Source organism: Elephas maximus, chromosome 18 (assembly GCF_024166365.1).
Source record: "Elephas maximus indicus isolate mEleMax1 chromosome 18, mEleMax1 primary haplotype, whole genome shotgun sequence".
NCBI lineage: Eukaryota > Metazoa > Chordata > Mammalia > Proboscidea > Elephantidae > Elephas > Elephas maximus.
This window is the reverse complement of record NC_064836.1, coordinates 14,629,802-14,653,165: the sequence shown is the minus strand read 5'-3', so window position 1 is coordinate 14,653,165 and position 23,364 is coordinate 14,629,802. Positions and strand designations below refer to the sequence as shown.

General features: G+C 44.4%; 1 protein-coding gene across 3 annotated transcripts in view; it reads left to right on the top strand.

Moving 5' to 3' along the window:
• The window catches only part of DSTYK (dual serine/threonine and tyrosine protein kinase), a 54,354-nt gene extending 31,920 nt beyond the window's left edge, over positions 1 to 22,434 (top strand). For 2 of the 3 annotated variants that reach the window (XM_049857981.1, XM_049857980.1), the window contains exons 3-13: positions 3,442 to 4,111; positions 8,891 to 9,123; positions 9,530 to 9,613; positions 10,250 to 10,426; positions 10,995 to 11,124; positions 11,445 to 11,601; positions 12,050 to 12,182; positions 13,671 to 13,784; positions 14,653 to 14,767; positions 17,225 to 17,359; positions 17,964 to 22,434. In XM_049857981.1, the coding sequence (XP_049713938.1) occupies positions 3,442 to 4,111; positions 8,891 to 9,123; positions 9,530 to 9,613; positions 10,250 to 10,426; positions 10,995 to 11,124; positions 11,445 to 11,601; positions 12,050 to 12,182; positions 13,671 to 13,784; positions 14,653 to 14,767; positions 17,225 to 17,359; positions 17,964 to 18,151 (2,136 nt within the window). In that variant the 3' untranslated portion in view covers positions 18,152 to 22,434. The remainder of the gene's footprint in view (positions 1 to 3,441; positions 4,112 to 8,890; positions 9,124 to 9,529; positions 9,614 to 10,249; positions 10,427 to 10,994; positions 11,125 to 11,444; positions 11,602 to 12,049; positions 12,183 to 13,670; positions 13,785 to 14,652; positions 14,768 to 17,224; positions 17,360 to 17,963) is intronic. The other variant, XM_049857982.1, reaches the window with a different exon arrangement.
• The last annotated feature ends 930 nt before the right edge of the window (positions 22,435 to 23,364 follow it).

Here is a 23,364-nt window from a genome sequence, read left to right as displayed (position 1 = left end):
GGGCTAAGAGAGCTCTGGCTTACTCTTCTCAGTATTAATTACTTTTTCTCTCCCTGTCTCCTGGAGACAGTGCTGGCTTCCCTTTTTGTTTATAACCGTCAGGCATGAGTCATCCCCTTCACTGTGAGGATTGCAGATTCGCACAGCACGTTCCCGTCTAGTTTGTTCTGTTGCCAGGGTCTCCACCTGCAGTGCCTCTGACATGGCAGTCGGGAGCAGTGAGACCAACTGCTGGAAGTTAATTAACTGGGGAGCTAATGGAGTAGAGAGAGTAGGCTACCTGTTTTCTATCCATTTTTATTTAGTAGGAGATATATTTAGGAATGCCAATATATATAGGTTATATCCTACCGTTAGAAAGCCTTCAGTCTTTTTTTTTTTTTTTGATGAATTTGAACCTATGAGGAAATAAAGTTAACTTGTCAGTTCTACTCTGCCCTGTAGGGTCACTGTGAGTCGAAATCAACTCGACGGCAACAGGTTTGGTTTGGTTTTGTCTCTCAGAAAGAATATTGGTCCTACAAATGGACTTAGCAGCTGTGGCTCACGGTTCTGTTGCACATACAAAAAGATCTTTCAAAGAGAGCTTGGAAATATAGTTTAGAATTTTAAGAAAATCCATCAAATAAACAAGCAAGTGAAATTCTTTCTGAAATTTTCTAAACAACACTTCAGTTTTGAATAAATTTAGACTTTCTTCTCATAATATTCCTATAATAAATTTGATTGATGAATTTATATCTTTTTAAAAAATGTATACATTTAGGACAGCTTTACAATAGTGTAATATATATGTTAAAAAACACTTTTACCTACAATTCTCAACGTTAGTATAACAGTTTTCATTTCTTGGGATTCTTTATCGAATAATTATACATAATATAATGCTGGCATTTATGCAACTCTGTGTTCTGCTCTAAACCTTAGAATTTCTCCCTTAGCATCTTTTTGAACATGCCTCACTGAAGTGATCCATACTCTAGCGTGTGTGACTCAGGGTGGTGAAAGGGGCTTGTTTTGTACAACAGCACGATGAGTGTCAGGGTAGGCTCCTAACCCGAAAACGCTCGGTGCAGTTTCAGGCACAGATGAAACAGCAAGTTTCTACTGGGCCTCGGCTTGGGTGGAGAGTTGGAGGATTTATATGGTATGTTCTCAAATTACAAATGGTGAGGTGCTGAGGCACTTTTAGCTTTAGAAAGCTCAAGGTAGCCAGTCAAATGAAAGTTGTGTGACCTGCTTGAAAATAAAGCTTAGTTCTTTGTTGAGGAAGAAAGTGAGACCTTTGCACTTTGTTGGGAGTGGGAGAGATTAAAAAGAAGTAAAATTTTAATATCTGATAACTGTTAAGGACTTGAGCAGATTTATGTTGAGTTCTTTTATGACCACAAAATATGTTAGAATTCTGTGGAGGATTGATTTTTTGAACTTGCAGACCTCTGAAGACTCCTAAAGTTTGTGTTCTTACGATGGTGTGAGTCCCAGGCCAACCCTTAGGCCTGGAATGCCAGGCAAAGTGACAGTTTCAGAGACGTAGAGGAGCAGCCTATGCGGTGGAATGAAATACGTGCTGCCTTAGGTGCTTTGACATCCTCAGGAAAGAAATAGAACGCAAAGCAGAACTACGGGCTGGGTAAAGGACCTGCAGAGGGTTTGTTTTAAACCAAAGATCATCCTTGAAACTCACATTAGGAACTTGGGTGTATCAGTTGGGATTGGGTTCAATATAATCAGCAAATAATATAGTCAGGGAAACAGGAATTTAAACTTGACACAGGGGGTTCCCCCCCACTTCCCCCACCTCCCCCCCCACACATAAAAGAAGCCTGAATGAAGGCAGTTAGTTCAGGGCTGGTATGGCAGCTTTGCGGTCATCAGGGACCTAGGCTCCCTCTTTCTTTTTGCTTCATCATCCTTAACACTGGCTTCCACCCTCAGACTTCCCTAGGGTTGCTGGATGACCACTGCTGCACTAGCTATCACATCTGTATTCCAGGCAGGAAGAAGGGCAAGCCAACAACCATACTTCTGGTAGAGTCAACCCTCCTCTAAAGAGCTTTCATGGAAATGCTGCCCACTGACATCTCATTGGCTAGCCCCTATCTGAAAAGGACATTTGCCTAAATATTGAATAGGCTAGAGGGGTCGGAATGAGTCGCAGTCGACTTGTTAGCAGTGGGTTTTTTGGTTTGGTAAACTGGTCTCTGCCATAACAAGAGATCATGAGACAAAAGGTATTACCAAGACTTAGGTAAACAAAACTTTGGGATACTTGCAAACTCTCACAATAGGACAGTAATACTGTTTGATGAACCTGGCTTTTAGTTTGCTGCTTAATTAATTGATTCAACAGTATTGCATGCTTACTATGTGCTAAAGGAGCCCTGGTGGTGCAGTTGTTAAGCGCTTGGCTGCTCACCCAAAGGGTGGCGGTTCGAACCGACCAGCTGCTCAATAGGAGAAAGATAATGGCGCTCTGTTTCCGTAAAGATTACAGCCTTGGACCAGCCCAGGGGCAAGGACAAGAAGGCAGGAGGGAACGGGAAAGCTGGACAAATGTCAAGAAGGGGAGAGTGTTGACATGTCACAGGGTTGACAACGATTGTCACAGAACAGTATGTGTATTAATTGTTCAATGAGAAGCTAATTTGCTCTGTAAACTTTCAATTAAAGCACAATTAAAAAAAAGATTACAGCCTTGGAAACCCTATGGGGCAGTTCTCCTCTGTCCTATAGGGTCACTATGAATCAGAATTGACTTGAAGGCAATGGAACTATGTACTAAGCACTGGAGTTACAATAGAGGACAAGACATGGTCCCTGCCCTCAAAGAGTTTAGAGACTAACAGGAAAAATGGGTTTTAAATTAAATAAACTATAAATGTGGTGAGTTATTAAGAAAGGGGAAGTAGAGAGTGCTTGGGGTTGTGTAATAGAAAGGACTGTGAGGGTCTGACATGACATACACATTGAGATTTAAAGGGTGTTTGGGAGTCGGCCAGGTTAGAATGGTGGAAATATCGGGTGTGAGGAGAAGGGGAGAGGGAGAGGACTCTTCTAGGCAGACTCATTCTCAGTCTGATAATTTCCATAACAGTTTTTTTTCCCCCCATTATTTGTCTTATTTCTTCATTGGAGGGAATCAGTGGGAGTTGTCAAGCAACAAAGGAAGGCAGGGACCAAATATTCTTTTGATCTGAAATGGCCAAAGGGACTGCCATCCTTTCTACTTAACTCATTTTTTCACTCTCTCTAGCTGAGTGCCTGCCTGCATAGGCTGCACCAGGGAGTGTTGGTACCAGAGGAAGGCGGTGAACGGATGACAGGTGGAAGTCCAGTTGCCCCATCAGAGATCTGGATTTTGGTCTCAGTGTGGGACTTTGGGGAGGCAAGGGTTGATTCTGACCCTGAGGTGCTGATCTGACCCCCTTCCCCTTCCAGGAAGTGGACATTGTGGTGGCACCGTGCCAAGGCCTCCGGCCCACAGTGGATGTTCTGGGTGACTTGGTGAATGATTTCTTGCCTGTGGTAACCTATGCTCTCCACAAAGATGAACTCTCAGAGAGGGATGAGCAAGAGCTTCAGGAAATCCGAGAGTATTTTTCCTTTCCCGTATTCTTTTTCAAAGTGCCGATGCTGGGCTCAGAAATCATTGACTCCTCCACCAGAAGAACAGAGAGTGAAAGATCACCACTTCATCGCCAGCTCATTGACCTGGGCTATCTGAGCAGCAGTCATTGTAACTGTGGGGCCCCTGGCCAGGACACCAAAGCTCAGAGCATGTTGGTGGAACAAAGTGAGAAGCTGAGACACTTGAGCACTTTTTCTCATCAGGTGCTACAGACTCACTTGGTGGATGTAGCCAAGGCCCTGAACCTGGTGCACTGCCGCTGCCTTGACATCTTTATTAACCAGGCCTTTGACATGCAGCGGGACCTGCAGATTACCCCCAAACGTCTGGAATATACTCGAAAAAAGGAGAATGAGTTGTATGAATCATTGATGAATATTGCCAACCGAAAGCAGGAGGAAATGAAAGACATGATTGTTGAGACACTTAACACCATGAAGGAGGAACTTCTGGATGATGCTGCTAACATGGAGTTTAAAGGTAGGTACCAGAGAGCTTTCTTGGCAGGGAACTGGGCCTGTGGGAACCTCTAACTCTTCTCTAGCTGGAAACTGAATACATTAGCTCTTAAGCCCAAAGGAACCTCAGGGTAATCTCATCTACCTCACTGTTACCAGCAGGAGCTTACCTTAAACCATTTAGCAAAGTGGCTTCTCTTGTTCTCAGAGACTTTCTTGAAATATTCCGCTGTCATTCCTTCCCAGAACTGTTAGCTCAACTTTTGCTAAATTCATCGTAAATCTCCCATTTATATCTGCATCCGCCCTAGCCCTAATGGCGTCGAAGAAGAGCTGCTTGAAGAATGTTACTAGGTCATGCTGTAACCTTTGCTCCCTCAGCATGGCCCATGCTTCTTTATTGGTTCTGCTTTTTTATCTTGTGTCTCATTTTCTTTTCAGGCTGCTCCTGAAACCCATCTCAGGAAGATTGCCCAAAGTAATGTTTTTCGCTTTTCTTCATGAATGGCTATGAACAAAATTGGGCTAAGATAACTGGCCAGGTCTTTTGGTGTCTGTAGTTCAGATGCTGCTGAGTTTGTATGCAGACTGCGGTATAAACCTCCATGTATAAATACTAGCTTTAAAAAAAAAGCTTTACTTCCTGTTAATTAAAACGACATGGCTTGCAAGTTATCCTTTAGGTTGTCAACCATGGCTATGCATCCAAATCATCTGGGAGGCTTTTATTTTTATTTTTTAATTTTTATTGTACTTGAAGTGAAAGTTTACAAATCTAGTCAGTCTCTCATACAAAAATGTATATACACCTTGCTATATACTCCTAATTGGTCTTCCCCTAATGAGACACCACACTCCTTCCCTCTACTCTCTCTTGTCCATTCCACCAGCTTCTGAGCCCCTTTGCCCTCTTATCTCTCCTCCAGACAGGAGATGCCAACATAGTCTCATGTGTCTACTTGATCCAAGATGCCCCCTCCTCAACAGTATCATTTTCTATCCCATTGTCCAGTCCAATCCCTGTCTGAAGAGTTGGCTTTGGGAATGGTTCCTGTCTGGGGCTAACAGAAGGTCTGGGGACCATGACCACCAGGGTCCTTCTAGTCTCAGTCAGACCATTAAGTCTGGTCTTTTTACGAGAATTTGGGGTCTGCATCCCACTGCTCTCCTGCTCCCGCACGGGTTCTCTTGTGTTCCCTGTCAGGGCGGTTATCGGTTGTAGCCAGGCACCATCTAGTTCTTCTGGTCTCAGGCTGATGTAGTCTCTGGTTTCTGTGGCCCTTTCTGTCTCTTGGGCTCTTAATTACCTTGTGTCCTTGGTGTTCTTCATTCTCCCTTGATCCAGGTGGGTTGAGACCAATTGATGCATCTTAGATGGCTGCTTGCTAGTGTTTAAGACCCCAGATACCACTCTCCAAAGTGGGATGCAGAATGTTTTCTTAATAGGTTTTATTATGCCAGTTGACTTAGATGTCCCCTGAAACCATGGTCCCCAAGCCCCCGCCCCCTGCTACGCTGGCCTTCGAAGCATTCAATTTATTCAGGAAACTTCTTTGCTTTTGGTTTAGTCCAGTTGTGCTGACCTCTCCTGCATTGTGTGTTGTCTTTCCCTTCACCTAAAATAGTTCTTATCTACTAATTAGTGGATAACCCCCTCCAGCCTCGCTCCCTCCCCCATCTTGTAACCATCAAAGAATATTTTCTTCTCTGTTTAAACTGTTTCTTGAGTTCTTATAATAGTGGTCTTATAAAATATTTGTCCTTTTGCAACTGACTTCCAGATTCCTCCATGCTATGAAACATTTCACAGATTCATCACTGTTCTTTATCGATGCGTAGTATTCCACTGTGTGAATATACCATATTTTATTTATCCATTCATCCGTTGATGGGCACCTTGGTTGCTTCCATCTTTTTGCTATTGTAAACAGTGCTGCAATGAACATGGGTGTGCATATATCTGTTCGTGTAAACGCTCTTACTTCTCTAGGATATATCTGGGAGGCTTTTTGAACCTGTAGATAGATGCTCAAAATTTACTGAATGGAACATGACATCAATTTTTTTTCAAAAACAGCCTCCCTAGGTGGCTTATTATCATTTTCTAGATGAGAGAGCTAAGGCTTAGAAAGATTGATTTGTGCAAGGTCACACAGCTAGTAAATAGTAGAGGCAGGATTTGAGTCTACACAGTCTGATTCCTGAGCCCATACTCTTATTAATTTCTGTGTGTTACTTCCTCCTAAACTGTTCCCAGTTCCTGATGCCACCTTCTTCCTGGTACCCAGCTTCAAAATCTCAGCATTGCCTTCAGCTGGTTTCTTCTCCTTGTCCCACGTCCATTCAGTTGGCGAGTCCTGATGAGTCGTCTTCCATGTTTCATTCTTACCTGTGCTTCTCCTCTTCTTTAGTCTGACTGGACTGTGGTTTCCTAGTTGGTCTCCTGGACTTCTTTCTCATCTTCAGTTCATCTTTTCTGGCTACCTATTTCTACAGGCCTTGAATTAAAGGTCTTCCAAGGGCTAGCCCTTCCCAAGTTTTCATGTCTTATTTCCCACTGTGCACTTCCTGCAATTTCCATTGTGGTTGATCGTAATTTCTTGCTGTCCTCTGTACATTCTCTTCACTTTTTCTTCACTCATGCGCTTCTGTAACCCTGAAATGCCGTTTATCTGTCCATGAATTTTGAAATCCTACCTATCCTTAAGGCCTCTCCCAGATGCCATTTTTCATGTACTCTTCTTTAAATTTTATAGTTAATAATAATCTCATTTACCTGAACTCCCACAGCATTTTATTTGTAACTTATTTCTGGCATGTTTCACCTTCTGTCTTTTTAATAGTCATTTATGTTCCTTTCTTCTATTTTCTGAACTCATAATGTTGAAGGAGAGCAGGATCTGAGTCTCATCATCATATCCTGTGCAGCAAGTAACACAGCCTTTCACACAGTATGTCTTTGGAGAATGAGTGAGTGTATGAATGATGGTGTAAAGCTGTGTCACACTTAGAAATACAAAGGGAATATAGTTGACTTTAGCAAGCACAGGATGCCTCATTTCTTATAGGTGTTTCTAAAGATGAAGAAAGATTGCTCTTCAGTGAATTCCCACTGCAGGGAGGAGTTGCTGAGACATGCTTACTTGCAGTGGAAATCCTAGGAAGTCTTCTCAGTATTTAATTAAAGACACTGGAACATCAATGCCAGCATCACAGTACACATGATAAAGGGTGGTCAGGGCAGGTAGGTTGGGCAGACATTGAAATATTGAATTGTCTAGTATGTGCCAGGCATACGATGCTTGGTGCCTGGGATACAGTGGTTAGTCAAACAGATGTGGGGATAACTGGGACCAAGTAGATCAAATGTTTGGTTCTGTTGCCTACATGTGGATTTGTGGATCTACTACATAAGTTGCCTACATATTAGACGTGAATTACATGTCTGATTCTTACCTTATGCTAAGTCCTTTCTGGGTATCTTTAAGGCAAACTTACCTTGGGAAAGCCAATGATAAATAGATTTAGAAGAGAGCTGTCACATATCCTATGGAGCCAAACTTCTATTACTGTTTGTTTTAAAGGTTATGTACGCTGGAGATCATGTTATACATACTTAATAAAATTTAACTTTTTTTTAAAAAAGGTGATACCTACAGATATGATACTTTATTCAAAGGTATAAAGATACTGTCCCTTAGTCACCCAGTTGCCCTCCATGTATTCTTCTGTACCTTGCTTGTTTCATTTAACAATGTATCTTAGAGAGTTTTCCACAAATGTGCATACAAATGTGTCTTCTTCTGATTAATATACCTTAATTTGTTTAATTATTCGCTACTGATAGACACTTAGGCTGTTTCCTTTCCCCCTCACCATTATAAACTCTACTGCATTGATCATTATTGTACATACACATCTTTGGGACTTATAAAGGAATATTTCTAGAAAAAAAAATTCCTAGAAGCACAATAGTTAGATCAAAGGGTGTGTGGATTTTTTCATTCATTTATTGATTTAAAATTTTGATAGACATTGCCAAAGAGGTGGCACCAGTTCCCATTTCCACCAATAGATATGAGAGTGCCTTTTTAGGAGCAGATGTTTTGGCACATAATTTGTCTTTTCTTAAGTTCTGTTATCCTCTCACTTGGAAAACAGACTTTCTAATCCTGAGAGGTAGTGGAATGCTGGGGATAACAATTGGGTCTTACTTTTTATTTATCTGGTAATCGATTAGAATTGAATTCCTGACTCTTGGATTTTTCTCATTAATACGCTAGGTGGCGTGAGATATTACAGAGATCATAGGCTTTGGAGTCAGTGAGCTTTGGGCTCAAATGCTGATGGCATCACTCCCTAACTGTACCACCCCTTCCCGGCGCCGGCTTCGTCCTCAAAGTGATCTGCAGTACATAGCCAGTAATGCCCACCTGCCAAGGTCACTGTGAGGGTTAAATGAGATGACATATGTAAAATACTTATTGCTGTGCCTTTCAAATAGTCTGCATTCAATAAATGCTGTTGTTCTCCTTTTATAATGTGACATAAAAGCTAACAAAATCAACTGGCTCCTTCTGGACACAGTGGTTCTTTCCCAGGATCCTTAACTGCCTTAAGTGGTTGAGGGCTACCTGGCCTCTGATCATGCTGAGGGTCTGCAGTTGTCCATAAATCAAACGTGTGTTTTTTTGTAGCCATCATCACGGTACTTCTTGGCACTGACATGGGAAACCCCTTTATTTAGTGTCCCTGCCTCTCCCCCATCACAGATGACTGGCTCGTTTCTCTGCTTCCATAGATGTCATTGTCCCTGAGAATGGGGAACCAGTGGGCACCAGGGAGATCAAGTGCTGCATCCGACAGATCCAGGAGCTCATCATCTCCCGGCTTAATCAGGCGGTGGCTAACAAGCTGATCAGCTCAGTGGATTACCTACGTGAGAGCTTTGTGGGAACCCTGGAACGGTGTCTGCAGAGCCTGGAGAAGTCTCATGATGTCTCAGTTCACATTACCAGTAATTATCTCAAACAGGTAGCTGCTCAAAGAATGGTTGTTAAAACACCATGTCACAGATAATCTACCTACAAGCCCAACTTCAAATTAGCCTGGCATTTTCCCTCAACCTTTTGCCAGTCCAGTTTTAATTTTACTTGGTTTTCCCATGACATGACCACTGTGCAAGGGAGGTGCTCATAGGCAGTAAAACTGCAGTTAGGTTAATGAGCAAGAAGATGAAGGATGAAGTAAAGGAGCCTAATAATCACAAAATAGATAATCAACCTGAGTTCCCAGGATTTAACTCTGCATACATATTAAGGGATAAATTTGGGACCCCTGAGACTGGACTATGTTTTTGAAGTGAATATCATTCATTGTATTTTTGAAATAACCACTGTACTCTGGGCATATTGATTTTGTTTTGTATATTCTCTTTCAGATCTTAAATGCCGCCTATCATGTTGAAGTCACATTTCACTCAGGGTCCTCGGTAACAAGGATGCTCTGGGAACAAATCAAGCAGGTAGGGGTTGTGTAGAGAAAATTTTTTCAGTCCCCAGTTGGCTCAAATGACTCCTAGTCACCACAACGGGAGACCGATGTCTAGGATATTCTGTTGGTATAGCCATGCCCTGGTACGCCTGCCCGGGAGAATTCTGGTTTAGGCCTATTGTGAAATAATTATTATAGCGCTACCCCCTTAACTCTTAGAAGTGGTAGGTTTAGTTGATATTTTATGGAGCTGTAAGACTCGACTTCACTATCTTCTTCATACTTCTTTTTCCCAACCTCAGAAACAGGCTTTGTGGTTGCTGGAGGCCGTGAGTGTGGCTCCTTATCTGGAATTCGATCTGGCTCTTGGGTAGAGTTAGTCACTGACTTCAGAAAGAGATTTATCAGGCACTCCCTGCCACTGAATGCAATGCGTCAAGGGCTGGTGTTCATGAAGACTAGGCCTGCTGTTCTTTGATGCTTTCATCTGGGCTGGGCCCTGGTTGTGAGGTAGATGGAACTGGACAGGAGCCTTGGACTTCATACAGTTCCTGTCTTAAGAGGCTGCTCCTAATGACTGGATAATCCAGAGAACAAAGAGCATCGGGTCTTTGTAGTGGTCCCGGCCTCCCATCCCTCAGTGATCTCACTGTCCTCATCCTGACAGATCATCCAGCGCATCACATGGGTTAGCCCACCTGCCATAACTCTAGAGTGGAAGAGGAAGGTGGCCCAAGAAGCCATTGAGAGTCTCAGTGCCTCCAAGTTGGCCAAGAGCATCTGCAGCCAGTTCCGGACTCGGCTCAATAGTTCTCATGAGGCTTTTGCAGCCTCCTTGCGGCAGGTGGGTATGCAGGAAAGGAGGTACAGCTGGATCACACAGAGGAGAATATTTTGCTTTCTCCTCTCTTGTAAAAGTTAAAAAAATTTTTTTTTTCCTATTTTGTCCAAGGATAATATTCCATTACAGGAAATTTCAACAATACGTTTTTGTTTATGTGGATGTTTTTCTAATTCTAGGAAGAATGGAGGGAACTTGGCTAATTTCTCCCCATTTTACTGAGTGAGCAATGAAAATGGTGAGGGCTAGGAATTCTAAGTTTATATAGCATTTTAGGAATGTGTGACAGGAAGAGAGGACTTTACAGCTTCCATACTAGCGAGCGCACAGTTACGTGACATCTGCGTGCTCCTTTGGCGTGGGCGTGTGTGCATGCATGTCTAGAGGGTGGGTAGAGGAAAATTACTGAGTGCCTACTGTGCCAGTCTCTGTGCTGAACACATTATATAAACCTAGCTTAGTTCTCACAGTCATCCTTATGAGGTAGATATTGTTATCGCTGTATTACAAGTGAGAAAGTCAAGGCTAGACACTTGATAAAGCATATGCCTTTTTTCTGTTTCCCTCCCAGCTGGAAGCTGGCCACTCAGGCCGGCTGGAGAAAACTGAAGACCTATGGCTGAAGGTTCGGAAAGATCATGCCCCCCGCCTGGCCCGCCTTTCACTGGAGAGCCGTTCTTTACAGGACGTCTTGCTGCACTGTGAGTCTGTAATTGGTTTTCCCCGATAAACTGGAGGAGGGTTCTGGACACCTGACAGTCTTAATGTCCAGCCTTGGTGGGAATCTCAGTCCTACTTGCCAAACCACCTATACACTTACTTAGGTGTTTTCGAACTCCTGAAGTTTGTTTGGTCCTGCTGTTTATGTAGCTCAAATAACATCATCAAAGTTTATTTAAATTAAACCAGTTAGGTTACTTCCTAGGGCTTAGAATGACACCAGAACTTCTCACCCTGATAATTACAGTTTTCTGGCTTCCAGGTTGGTCCAGCCTTATCTCTTTGTCTGTGTGCCTTATAGGTAAACCTAAACTGGGACAGGAACTAGGCCGGGGCCAGTATGGTGTGGTGTACCTGTGTGACAACTGGGGGGGACACTTCCCTTGTGCCCTCAAGTCGGTTGTCCCTCCAGATGAGAAGCACTGGAATGACCTGGCTTTGGAGTTTCACTACATGAGGTGGGTCCTGTATCATTCATCCTTATGGGAAAAAAGAGAAGAAGCCAGGAGCCCAGGAAGGGGGGTTTTGTATGAAGAGCTACAGCATGCCCGGTGTCTTGATACCTGGGTCTCAAAATGTTGGGGACTAATATTTCTCTGTCTAGCCCAGAAGCATGCTTTCTCAAAGGCTTTTTCTGTCTTTGCTTTTCCCCACCATCCTAATTTCTCAGTCTCATCTTCACGTTTGACTTTGTTCCTTAGTCCTTATGGCTTACAAGTTTTTACATTAAAATTTTTTTTTGTCCTTGTTGGAGAAGGCATTCTCCATGCTTTGTCTCTGTACTGAGAGCCATTACCTCCAGACCTGGCCTAAGTGTGGTCTCGAGGCTATTCCTTCCATGGTGTGGCGTGCTATGTAGGATTTGAACCTAAGCGTTGTAGTCCAGACTCCTCTCCTTTGCACCAGGTCTCTGCCGAAGCATGAGCGACTGGTGGATCTCCACGGGTCAGTCATCGACTACAACTATGGTGGTGGCTCCAGCATTGCTGTGCTGCTTATTATGGAGCGGCTACATCGGGACCTCTACACAGGGCTGAAGGTGAGTTGACGGAGGAGAGAGCAAGAGCCAGCTGGCAACCACAGGTTCTTTGCTGGTCCTTCATCCTTCCCTGTTTATTCAGAGCTTCTGGTTTTCATAAGAGGTTGTTGGAGTAATCAAGCTTTGTTGCCCATATTTCCAAAAAACCTTAAAAATGTCTATCTCAGCATCACTTTTCAATATATATCTAGGGTACTGTCATTCACCACTCTGACCTCCTGCAGAGCTGGTTAAAATCTAGACTGGTTACTCTCCCTTGGTTTAGAATAACACCAGAATTCCTTAGAAGAACAGAAAAGCTTCCTGTATCTCTCCTGTTCTTTCTCATTTTGCCCTCAATCGTTAAAGCCATTTTTTGTTGTTTAGTCAACAAATAGTTATTAGTGACGACTTTGTACAAGGCCCTATATTAAGCACCATAAGGGAACACCAAAAAGTGTAATTGCCAGGGGCTTTGAAGAGAATTGGAGTCAGTGGTTTTTCACGACGTTGTGGAGTTTGCATACACCTTGCTGGGTGGAAGTGCAGTTGGAGAGAAGAGGCCACACCAGGGGGAAGGAACAGCATAATACCCAGAGCACATTAGGAGATCAGTAAGGCACCAGCCAGCTTGGAGCACGTGGTTCATTTTGGGAATAGGAGGGCGATAAGGTGCAAAGAGATTTTGGAAACAAATTATAGAGGAACAAAAATGTTAAGAATTTCTGTAGAATCCAAATTCTATTATAGACAATGAGAAGCTACTGAAGGATTTTATTGGAGTGAAGGCTAAGAGTTGTGGTGAAACCATACAGAGAAGAGGGGGTGCCTTCTCACAAATTCATCTTGTACCAGTTTAAATAGAAGCTTGCAGAAGTAGGGCAGAGGACACCTTAGAAATGCTTCCAGGAGCCATGAGGAATCAATATGACGAAGAAAATCATTCTCCAGGTGACTCTGTTTTCCCTCTTCATTTCAGAAGAGTCTTTTCCACAAGCGAACTTTTGGACGAGCATTATGATGTTCCCCAGCGTTCAGGAAACACTAAAGTGGAAACTTGGTAGAAGTAATATGACTTTGGTATTTGAATCCACAGAACGGGGCTAACCAGGCCTACAGAGCAATGGAAGTAAATCGGCCTGAGGCAGAGTTAGTCACTTTGAGCCTTGTGGGCAGTTTCAGAGTTTGTTCAAACGTTAGAAATGAGGTCATGCTTCAGTTGTTTGGTTGCACCTCTCCTGGTCATACTTGGGGATTGTCTAGCTGGCTGAGTGCAGCCTCTAGGGCTTTTACCTGGCTTTGTCTCCTTCATAGCTTGCCCTTCTTTGCTTTTCCTGTACTTCCCTCTCTGTTTTCCTCTTCCCTTTTCTCTCAGTTCCCTCTGTCCTTGTGTCCTCTAGTATGGTCATTCCTGTAGCACCCCACAGAAGGAACTCTCAGGTGGTTCAAGCCAGGAGAAATCGAGGCGTTGCCTTGTTAGTGACCCATATGCTCTTTCGTCTTTCCAAGGCTGGGCTGACCCTGGAGACACGTTTACAGATAGCACTCGATGTGGTAGAGGGCATCCGCTTCCTGCACAGCCAGGGCCTCGTCCACCGTGACATCAAACTGAAGAACGTGCTGGTAAGTAGAGCTATTTCCCAGGGTAACACCCTGCCTCTTGAGGTTGAGGGACCTTTGGGAGAGTACATGTGAGTGCAGGTTTGGTCTTGGAAAAGGCCAGTGGGAAAATGGTAGCATTAACAGCACAACGGATATCCTGTCCCCTTGAACTCACAGTTTGAACTTTACGTTCTTGAACTTAAAGTTTGGGGGCGTGCAGTAAAGATGTTCTTCCATTGGTTTTCATCATAGGCCTAGCTTATAATGCTTAAAGTTTTTTTTTTCTCCCAATACTATTTTGGAAAATTTCAAACTTACAGAACAGTTAAAAGACTAATACTGTGAAGGCCCGTGTACCCTTCACTCAGATTCATCTTCTGTCTCTCCCTCTGGGGGAAGGGAAATACATTCCAAAATTGTAGGCTGAAACCTGAGAGGCTTATCTATTGCCAAACAGATTTAGTCTCATGGACCTCTAGGGAAGGAAGCAACAGGGACTTCAGGAAGCTCTCCTCAGGTGACTAGAGGACTTCAGCCTTCTTAGTTACCAGCCTCCTGCCCTGTGGTCTGGAGCCTAGGGGAGAATCAGGAGCTGAAATGCTTTCCTCAGTATCCTGCCAGGGACCTTCACTTACTCATTCTTCCAAGATTTACTGAGGTCCTGATGTGTGCCAAGCACTATGCTCAGTGTCTGAAGAACAAAGATGAGAAAGATAGTTCCTGCCATCGGGTTGCTTATAGTGTGGAGATGAAGACAGTAATGGGAACGAATCTAGAGACAGGCAGGTGGAGGCAGGATTTACTAAGTACCTACTTTTTCAGTTTGTGTAAACTGAGTGCTGTGTGCAGGGTTGGAGACAGAATGACTCTCACCTTGCTTTGTTGGCAGCTAGACAAGCAGAATCGTGCCAAGATCACAGACTTAGGATTCTGCAAGCCGGAGGCTATGATGTCAGGCAGCATTGTGGGGACCCCAATCCATATGGCCCCTGAACTCTTCACAGGTAAGGCTGGAGGGCAGAGAGTGGGTCTGGACAGAGCATGGTACATTAACCCTGAGCTCTACCCCTAGGGCTAAGTAGTAATCGCCTAGTACTATGGCAGGTCTGGCACAGGCAAGGGAAAAACCGGAACAGGGGAAACCTAAGACAAGTAGGGGGGAGAAAGAAGGCGTAAAGAGGTAAGGAAGAAATAGGAACGTGCCAGTGGGAGTCACCAACCATTCTTGTGGATGTCTCTCTGGGATATTAGTACCATAAATTGCCATAATCAACCAATTATTTCATCATAAAATACTGATTGAATAACTCCTATTTGGTTAGATAATAGGGAGTTGTCCACTATTGTTAACTTAAAATTGACATGAACACACCATACTAAGAGAGGTCAAGTCTGTAAGGAGCAGTATAAGACATGGAGCTAAAAATCGTGTGCTACGTGAAGCACTGTCAGTGTTCGGAAAAGGGAAAAACCAGGCTGAAATGTTTGATAATTTTGAGGTAGAGGTGGAATTTGGGGGAAACTTGAGTCAGGCTGGGAAAAATTGGTAGGTAGGAAGGGAACTCGTATTTATTAAGTGTATATTGAAGCTAGGCTGTATGGGTATGTTTTTTCCATGTATTTTGTTTCATTTACACCTCAAAACAATCCTGTGATAATGATCCATTTTTATGTCAACTTATGGATAAAGAAATCGAGGCCAGATTGATGAAGAAACCTAGCCAAAAACTTTGAGCTAGAAAGTAGAGCTGGGATTTGAATCTAAAGCTTTCTGTTTCCAAAATCCAAACATTTATCATGAAGGAGAGAAATTGCTGGCAGCTGGGGAGGCTGGTTGGTGGTGGCTGTCCCCAGGATTAAGTTGGTCGTGCTGAAATAGATAAAACGTGACAGATCGGAGGTCAGTTCAAGAGCAAGAGGGGGCAGGATCTTTTTTCACTTGATGTGGGTGATGGACAGAAAGGAAGGACTAAACGATGACTCCAAGGCTTTGAGCCTGAGTGGATGGAGAAGGTTGTACCATCGTCAGGGAAGATGAAAAGGTAATTGCAGGTCAGTCATAAATATTGATAAGAGTTAAACCTAGCAAAATGCTTACCTTTCTCTGGTTGGCCTTGTACACAAGTTTCCCCCCAATCCGAGTGACACACGTAAAGATTAGGAGTTCAGCTGCATAGCTATAGCCCTACGCAGATAGGAACCAAGTAGAGACTCATCGTTTTTTTCTTTCCTTAGGCTTACTTTAAAAAAAGAAAAAAAGTCTCTATTCCCACTGAAATATTCCTTTTTGGCTGCTTCCTGCTTAAATGCCTTTCATTGTTTCTACAGCAGCACAGTGCACTGAATAAGGGCACACAGGAGGCAGATTCTACCTTCGCTGCTAACTGCGTGGTAGGGATCAGCTGGAATCCGTGCCCACAGTGTGGCAGTGGATCCAGTCCTCACCTTCCACGTCTCCATCCTCGTCAGCCTCTCACGTCACCCAGAGCTGGGTCAGAGCTCACACATTAGGAGGACACCTTCTTTCAGACTGCCAAACAGGCAGATGCCAGCTCCTGCTGGCTCTCACGTCCCTGTGGGTTCGTTAATTCACTGAACAACTCACAGAATTCATGGAGGTACACCATGCTTACGGCTACAGATTTATTACAACCAAAAAGGATACGACAAAGAAACACATAGGGTAAGGTCTGGAAGGGGTCACAGCGTGGAGCTTCCATGTCCCAAAGAGAGGCACGCTACCCTCTCCCATGCACAGTCACCAACCAGCAAACCCCCTCTCTACATCAGGGTTCAAGGAGCTTTTGGGCCTCCCCAGGTGGCCACGATAGATTACCTCACGCCTTCTGAGGCTCAGGCAGCATCGGGCCCTCAGGTGTCCCTCTGTGGTCAGCCCCATTGATTAGCCTCTGGTGTTGGTACAGTGCTGCGAACAAAGGCCAAATTGCTTTTTGCAAGTTATTTCCACAGCTCGCACCACCCCATTGCCGTCACAGTAATCTTCCTACTGCATCTTCTTCATGCCCCCTCCTGCCCTAAAACATAAATGACTTCCTGTTGCTCACTAAGTTCAGATTCTTGTGTCTGACTTTAAAAGTCTTTATTCTGGTTCCAACCCACCCGCCCATCTGTATTTCCCAACCTTCTATCCTTAATATGACCTCTCTGGATTTAATTTTTTTGACTGTTCCATAAAACAAAAGGCCTGATTTTCCTGTTCCTTATCAAGTGCAATAGGTAGTTCTTGCCAGTGTCCAGCTTTGGCCTCCCAGTGCCATAGTTTTTTGTACCATGAAATGAGCATTATGACTGTGTCCTGCCTACATGGCAGCGTGGTTACGAGAGAGAGCAATGTGGAAAGCTTTAGACAGAGCATGTGAAGACCTGTGCAGAGGTAGGCAGTGGTGCTGCTGCTGCCTTCCTCTCTCTGACTCACTGCTTTTCTTTCCTTCTTGCTCTAGGAAAGTATGATAATTCTGTGGACGTGTACGCTTTCGGGATTCTTTTCTGGTATATCTGCTCAGGCTCTGTCAAGCTCCCTGAGGCATTTGAGAGGTGTGCCAGCAAAGACCACCTCTGGAACAACGTGAGGAGAGGTAAGAGGCACCAGCCCTACTTGTCTTACCGTCTGGTGAGAGCAGTGATCGGGCGCTGTGGCAGAGGCCTCCTGCCTCCCTTTCCAGCCACTCCCCTGCAGGACCACACACACACTTCATCCCTCCATGTATAGTGGTTAAGTGCTACAGCTGCTAACCAAAAGGTTGGCAGTTTGAGTCCGCCAGGCGCTCCTTGGAAACTATTGCGTGGTTCTACTCTGTCCTGTAGGGTCGTTATGAGTCGGAATCGACTCAGCGGCAGCGGGTTTGGTTTGGTTTGATGGAATCAGAAGACATTGAAGTCAGACTTTTGCTTCAAGGCAGTGCTGTATTTAACTATTTCAAAAAGGCAGTACTGTCATACATGCCTTTTTTCTTTAGAACTTCTAGTTCTTCAGCTTCCTCTGCCAATGTGTTCCAGTTTTTTTCACTGTTACTGTTAGGGTCTAACCTAGATTTTTGCCATGGAAGCCAGAACTCATTGCATTCTTCAGCATGCTGAGCACCAGCTGGATAATCAGTCCGTCGGCTGGTCATGCCTCTTCGTTGTGTTGGTCTCCCTCTCACTAATCTGGCGTGATTTCCATGCTCCTTCTTCCTCTAGGGGCCCGCCCAGAACGTCTCCCTGTGTTTGATGAGGAGTGCTGGCAGTTGATGGAAGCCTGTTGGGATGGTGACCCCTTGCAGAGGCCTCTTTTGGGCATCGTCCAGCCCATGCTCCAGGGCATCATGGACCGACTATGCAAGTCAAGTTCTGAGCAGCCAAACAGAGGACTAGATGACTCCACTTGAAAGCGAAGAAGAGGCCATTCTCTCTTACTTTCTGTTTTTTCCCTTTCCCCCCACCTTTTGGCCATGGGGGACATTTGACATTTATTCAGTACAGGGAGCTCTCGAGGGAATTGGTGCTTGCCAGGCAGCTTGAGACCTTCCCAAGCAAAGATGACTCTTGGATAGTGAAGAGCTAGATGGCTGTTTGAGCATATTTAGCAGTTCACCGATGTCCCCAGCTGTCCCTTCAGCAAAAGATTGTCTAGGTCACGTGTAACAGCTGGAAAATGGGATGTTCTGGCCTTGGAATTGATAAGGAGGGAAATCTTACCATCCTCTGCTCACTGCATATGTTTCTTTCCAAGATACCAAGTGAACACTGCAGTGGCAATAGTATTAAAGACTCATTGCCATGACTTCCGCAGTTTGATTCCATTCAGTGGTCAGAAGAACCCTTAGAAAATTTGAACTTAGTTCTGTGGTTGTGAGAACATAGAGACAACGAAAATAACATGTGGGTGCTTGGTTCCTGCTGTCTGCAACTGGAGGTCTCAGGTCACAAGCCCCTCTGTCCCTCAAGGCACCAGTGTGTTTACATTTGTAGGACCACATAGCCCTGGTTTCTGGGGGGAGGGCTTCACAGTTACATCACCAAGAGGCAAAGAAAGAAAAAAACAAACAAAAAAAAAGAAGCGATATGTATGTATGTATATAAGCTATTGGATTTTGAGTTACTGCTAAACTCAGAACGGAACAGACCCTGTTCCTCTACCCTTGGGCCTTTTTTTTTTTCTTTCTGTTTTTCGTCTCAAGGTGGGGAAGCTGCAGATAACATGGTACCTGGGGGTGAGCGTCTGTGCAGAACTGACCCACTGTGAAGTATCTGATGAGACCTGAGAAGCTGGCAAGACCTCAGACCTACTGGAAAATACCAGTTTGTTTTTACAACTTAACAAAATCAGAAACTCTTCTTTTTGTTTTTGAATCTAACACACTGACATCTTAAAAACTTGATCCATGAGCTTTTTAACCAAGGTTTCTTCTGCAGTTTGTCCCTTCTCCTTGCCTTCTTTTAAATATAATTTGTTAGAAGAAAGAATAAGACAAAACAGAACAGTCTAGCAGATGTGTGTGTGTGCACCTTACCCCTGTGTGTTGGTGTCTGGGAAGGTTCTCTTCCCTGTGCAGCTGGGAGGAGGAATAGTGGTCTTTTGGAGAGTTTGTCATGAAGTATACATGAGGGAAATTCTGATTCCTGTCACAGGAAGGCGTATAATTTAAACAGCGGTTTAAATGTTTGATTTCAAGCCTTCCTCAATCAAACTGGCCCGTTAGATTTAGAAAAACAGGCAGACAGAGGAGGACTAGGCAGTGAAGTGGCTCCTATCTGCTTAGTCCCTAGGAAGTGTGATGTGGCCCCTGTGGCCAGCCCCACAGTGTGGGAAACAGATCCCTGAGCAAGATGAGTGGGACATCTACTGCTGGGATTTTCCAGAGTCATGCCAGAACTGCCAGCTCTTGGTTACTGACAGTATCAGTGGAGTCTGTAAGAAACTTTTGATAGAACCTTTAAAGCTCAGTTTAACTCTTGGCTGTCCCAGGCTCTAATTATGATATGTTTGAGTGTGGCAGCCTCCTAAACATTTGAGGCCTTCAGAAATGGCAGGGATAAAACCCTTTTCCCTTGCAAATGATGAAGGGAGTGATCTTTGAGCTCTGTAGGGTGGCGCCTTGTTTTGGTGGAATGTTCAGTACACTTCTTAGAATTTTAACACCTACTAGCTAGCTATACTTCAGGTCACTCTATTCTTGTCAGCATTAATGCGTTGTCCTTCTGGGGACAATGATGGGACTTCAGGAAGCCAGGTTTCAAGTAGGAAAGGAGAAGTGAGTGGTCTCTACTTGTGAGAAATAATAAAAGAGAAAATCAGTGTAAGCCTGTTGTGTTTGAAATTTCCACAAAAGCCTTACATGGTTCCTCTTTTCAGAGTTTCTTTTAGCTCTGGTTGTGATTTGAATTCTCAGTGCCCATATGGAGACCACATTCTTAACATTCTCTGGAAGTCTTAACTCCTACCTCCATTCACACTTGGGAGGTTAGGTTCCCCCCACTCAGAGTCCCCTTTCAGTTTATTCCCTGTGGTTTAGTCTGCTCTCAGATACGAGTTTTCTAGCAGATCGTCCACATTTTTTGCCCAGGGTGAGGGAGGAAGGAAGGGGTTAATATTAAGTAAGAAGAGTAGCTGTGTTACAGTTCCTTTAAAAAGAAGTATTCCGAGAAAAAGGTGCAAATTCTTCCTGAAAGTCTCCAGGCCAGCCAAAGGCCACAAATGGATGTTTGGGGGTGTTATTTAAACACTCAGCAGGCTGAGTGCAGAAATACATGTGCTATGTATGTATATTTGCTTTTATTTTGTAACATTGTCAGCTAATTTTGGATTCTTTGTTCCTTGGCACCCATTGTTACTAAAGCGATGGAATGTCATGACATGTACTGTATTGTGTAGTACTTGGGAAGACACTAGATACTCAAAGACATCTGGTGGCACTTGGATTACGGAGGACTCAGCATAGCCAAAGTCCCGAAGAGTTTACCTGCTACCTGTGGTTGTACATGCTTCCAAGTGGTGAGGCAAGTTGGCTGGGGGAGGAGGATGGATGGCATTGTGCCAGAATCACCCTTGCTGTGTGCTGCCCTTCTAATCAACTTGATTAGGGTACTTTATCCCAGCCGGAAAATGACCACTTCGCCATTTTTAATGCCTCTCATTTCGCTTCAGAAATCAGACGCGATGTTGGTGGTGCTTGGGGCAGCCGAATGACTGACCTGTGCCTAGATAGCTGGTGGCAAGGTCAGCCTAGCTCGGGTGAGGAATGCTCAGTTTGGCTGAGGTGTCCACAGCCATGCCCTAGTTCCCTTGATCTTCCGCAGAGAATGGCTCATTGACCGAGCAAGCTTTTCACTTCTCTGGGAAAGAGGACTGTGCTGGTTGTTCCAGACCAAAGAGAGTCACTTTTGACTCCATCATCTTCAGGGGGACAGAGCCCAGGCAGCAGGTTCTCCTAATTTTTAAACACTAAACTGCAAGGAAACTGGCGGAAAGGTTACATCACCACCAGGGATACAATTAGGGCAGTGGTACAGCTCTTGACTAGTGCCTGTGGGCTCACGGAGGGCTCGGAACTTTGTTTTTCCGAGGGGGGAAGTAGTCTGGGGTCGCAGGGCTGTAACGTGGTAACTGCACTGAATGACACTTTATATGCTGGCTTATTATTGAGCACTGAGAAGCAGAGAGGGGGTGGTGGTTACAGTAGCACTTTGGGGAAGAGGGGCGCCCTCTGGCCTTGCCTTGGTGGGATGGCATGCTTGGTATCCCTTTTGGCTCATCATGGAAATGCCGAAGTCCTTGTCACATCAGAGCAGGATCCACAGCCCTGCAAGAGTCCATTGCCAACAGAGTCTTTTTTCCTTGAGTTTTCAAAGCTTGATTTGCTGGATCAAATAACCCACCTTTCCTTTAAAAGGGAAAAAAGGGAGGGGATTTATCCTTCTTGGGCAAAGTTGGGGGTGAGGAAGGAGTGACCTTGAGAAAACTTTGTATTGCAGACCCCTTGGGGGTTTCAAGTAGCCCTACCATTCTGAAGGGGTTTGATTGTTAACTTCTGCCCTGTTAACATCCAGCCCACCTGAGGGGATGGTGGAGACTGTGTGTGAACACTTGGCATTGGGGAGGCCACTTTGTCTAGAAGGTTGAAAAGAAAATTGGTCTGGACGGCTTGTTGTCTTTTGTCTTTATGTAATGTTTTTTGTTTGTTTGTTTGTTTTAAAGGACTAATGTTTATTACAGTGTTAAATAAAAATGTAACATACTAAGTGTGTAGAATAAAAGTGCAATAACAAAAGAAAATTTGGGACAAACTTCAGTCCTTACACTCTCCCATCTTAAACTACCTGGCTCTTTCCATAATACTGTTACAGCAGGACCACGTTAATTGTATTTGTAAGAGATGCGACTCTGGGTTCAATCTTCATTTAGTGTGTTTTGAATGGTTGGGTTTGGTTTTATAGACTCTTCTGTATACTTGTTGGGATGCACAGATACCAGATGTGCTATGTAATAAAGATCACATTAACGTCTTAGGTTTGCAGCTGTTTGGCTTTTATTTCCTTGATGGCGCTACCTACATTAACAGGACTCTGCCTATTTCACGGCATTTCCACTGTGACCTCTGCAGTCAGATGTCTTTTTAATTTGCCTTAGGAGCTAGTGGTAAAGCTTGTTACTCATCCAGAAAGGACCATCCTGGCCATGACAACTGCTCTGGGTCTCTGGGTACTTTACATCACCCCTCCTACAGGTATGGTAGGGCAAGGGGGTGGAACGCAGGACAGCAGGGAGGGGAGCAGAGCGAGGTGGAGGGAGCAAGCGGGTTGTGCCCAACTACTAACCAAAAGGTTGGTTCGAACTTACCCAGTGGCTCTGTGGAAAAAAGGCCTGGTGATCTGCGTCCATAAAGATTACAGCCAAGAAATGGCTATGTAGCAAGGTCATGGAAGCTCCACAGACACATCCAAACTCACCGAGGGATGGAATTGCTGGGCTGAGGGCTGTGGGGACCATGGTCTCCAGGAACATCTAACTCAATTGGCATAACATAGTTTATAAAGAAAATGTTCTACATCCTACTTTGGTGAGTAGCATCTGGGGTCTTAAAAGCCTGTGAGTGGCCATCTAGGATACTCCACTGGTCTCACCCCTTCAGGAGCAAGAAAGAATGAAGAAAACTAAAGATACAAGGGAAGGATTAGTCCAAAGAACGAATGGATCACATCTACCATGGCCTCCACCAGACTGAGCCCAGTACAACTAGATGGTGCCCTGCTACCACCACTGACTGCTCTGACGGGGATCACATTAGACGGTCCCGGACAGAGCTGGAGAAAAATGTAGAACAAAATTCTCACTCAAAAAGAAAGACGAGACTTGCTGGCCTGACAGAGACTGGAGAAACCCTGAGAGTATGGCCCCCAGATGCCCTTTTAGCTCAGTAATGAAGTGACTCCTGAGGTTGACCCTTCAGCCAAAGATTGGACAGGCCCATAAAACAGAACAAGACTAAATGAGCACACCAGCCCAGGGGCAGGGATGAGAAGGCAGGAGGGAACAGGAAAGCTGGTAATAGGGAACCCAAGGTCGAGGAGAGTGTTGACATGTTGTGGGGTTGTTAGCCAA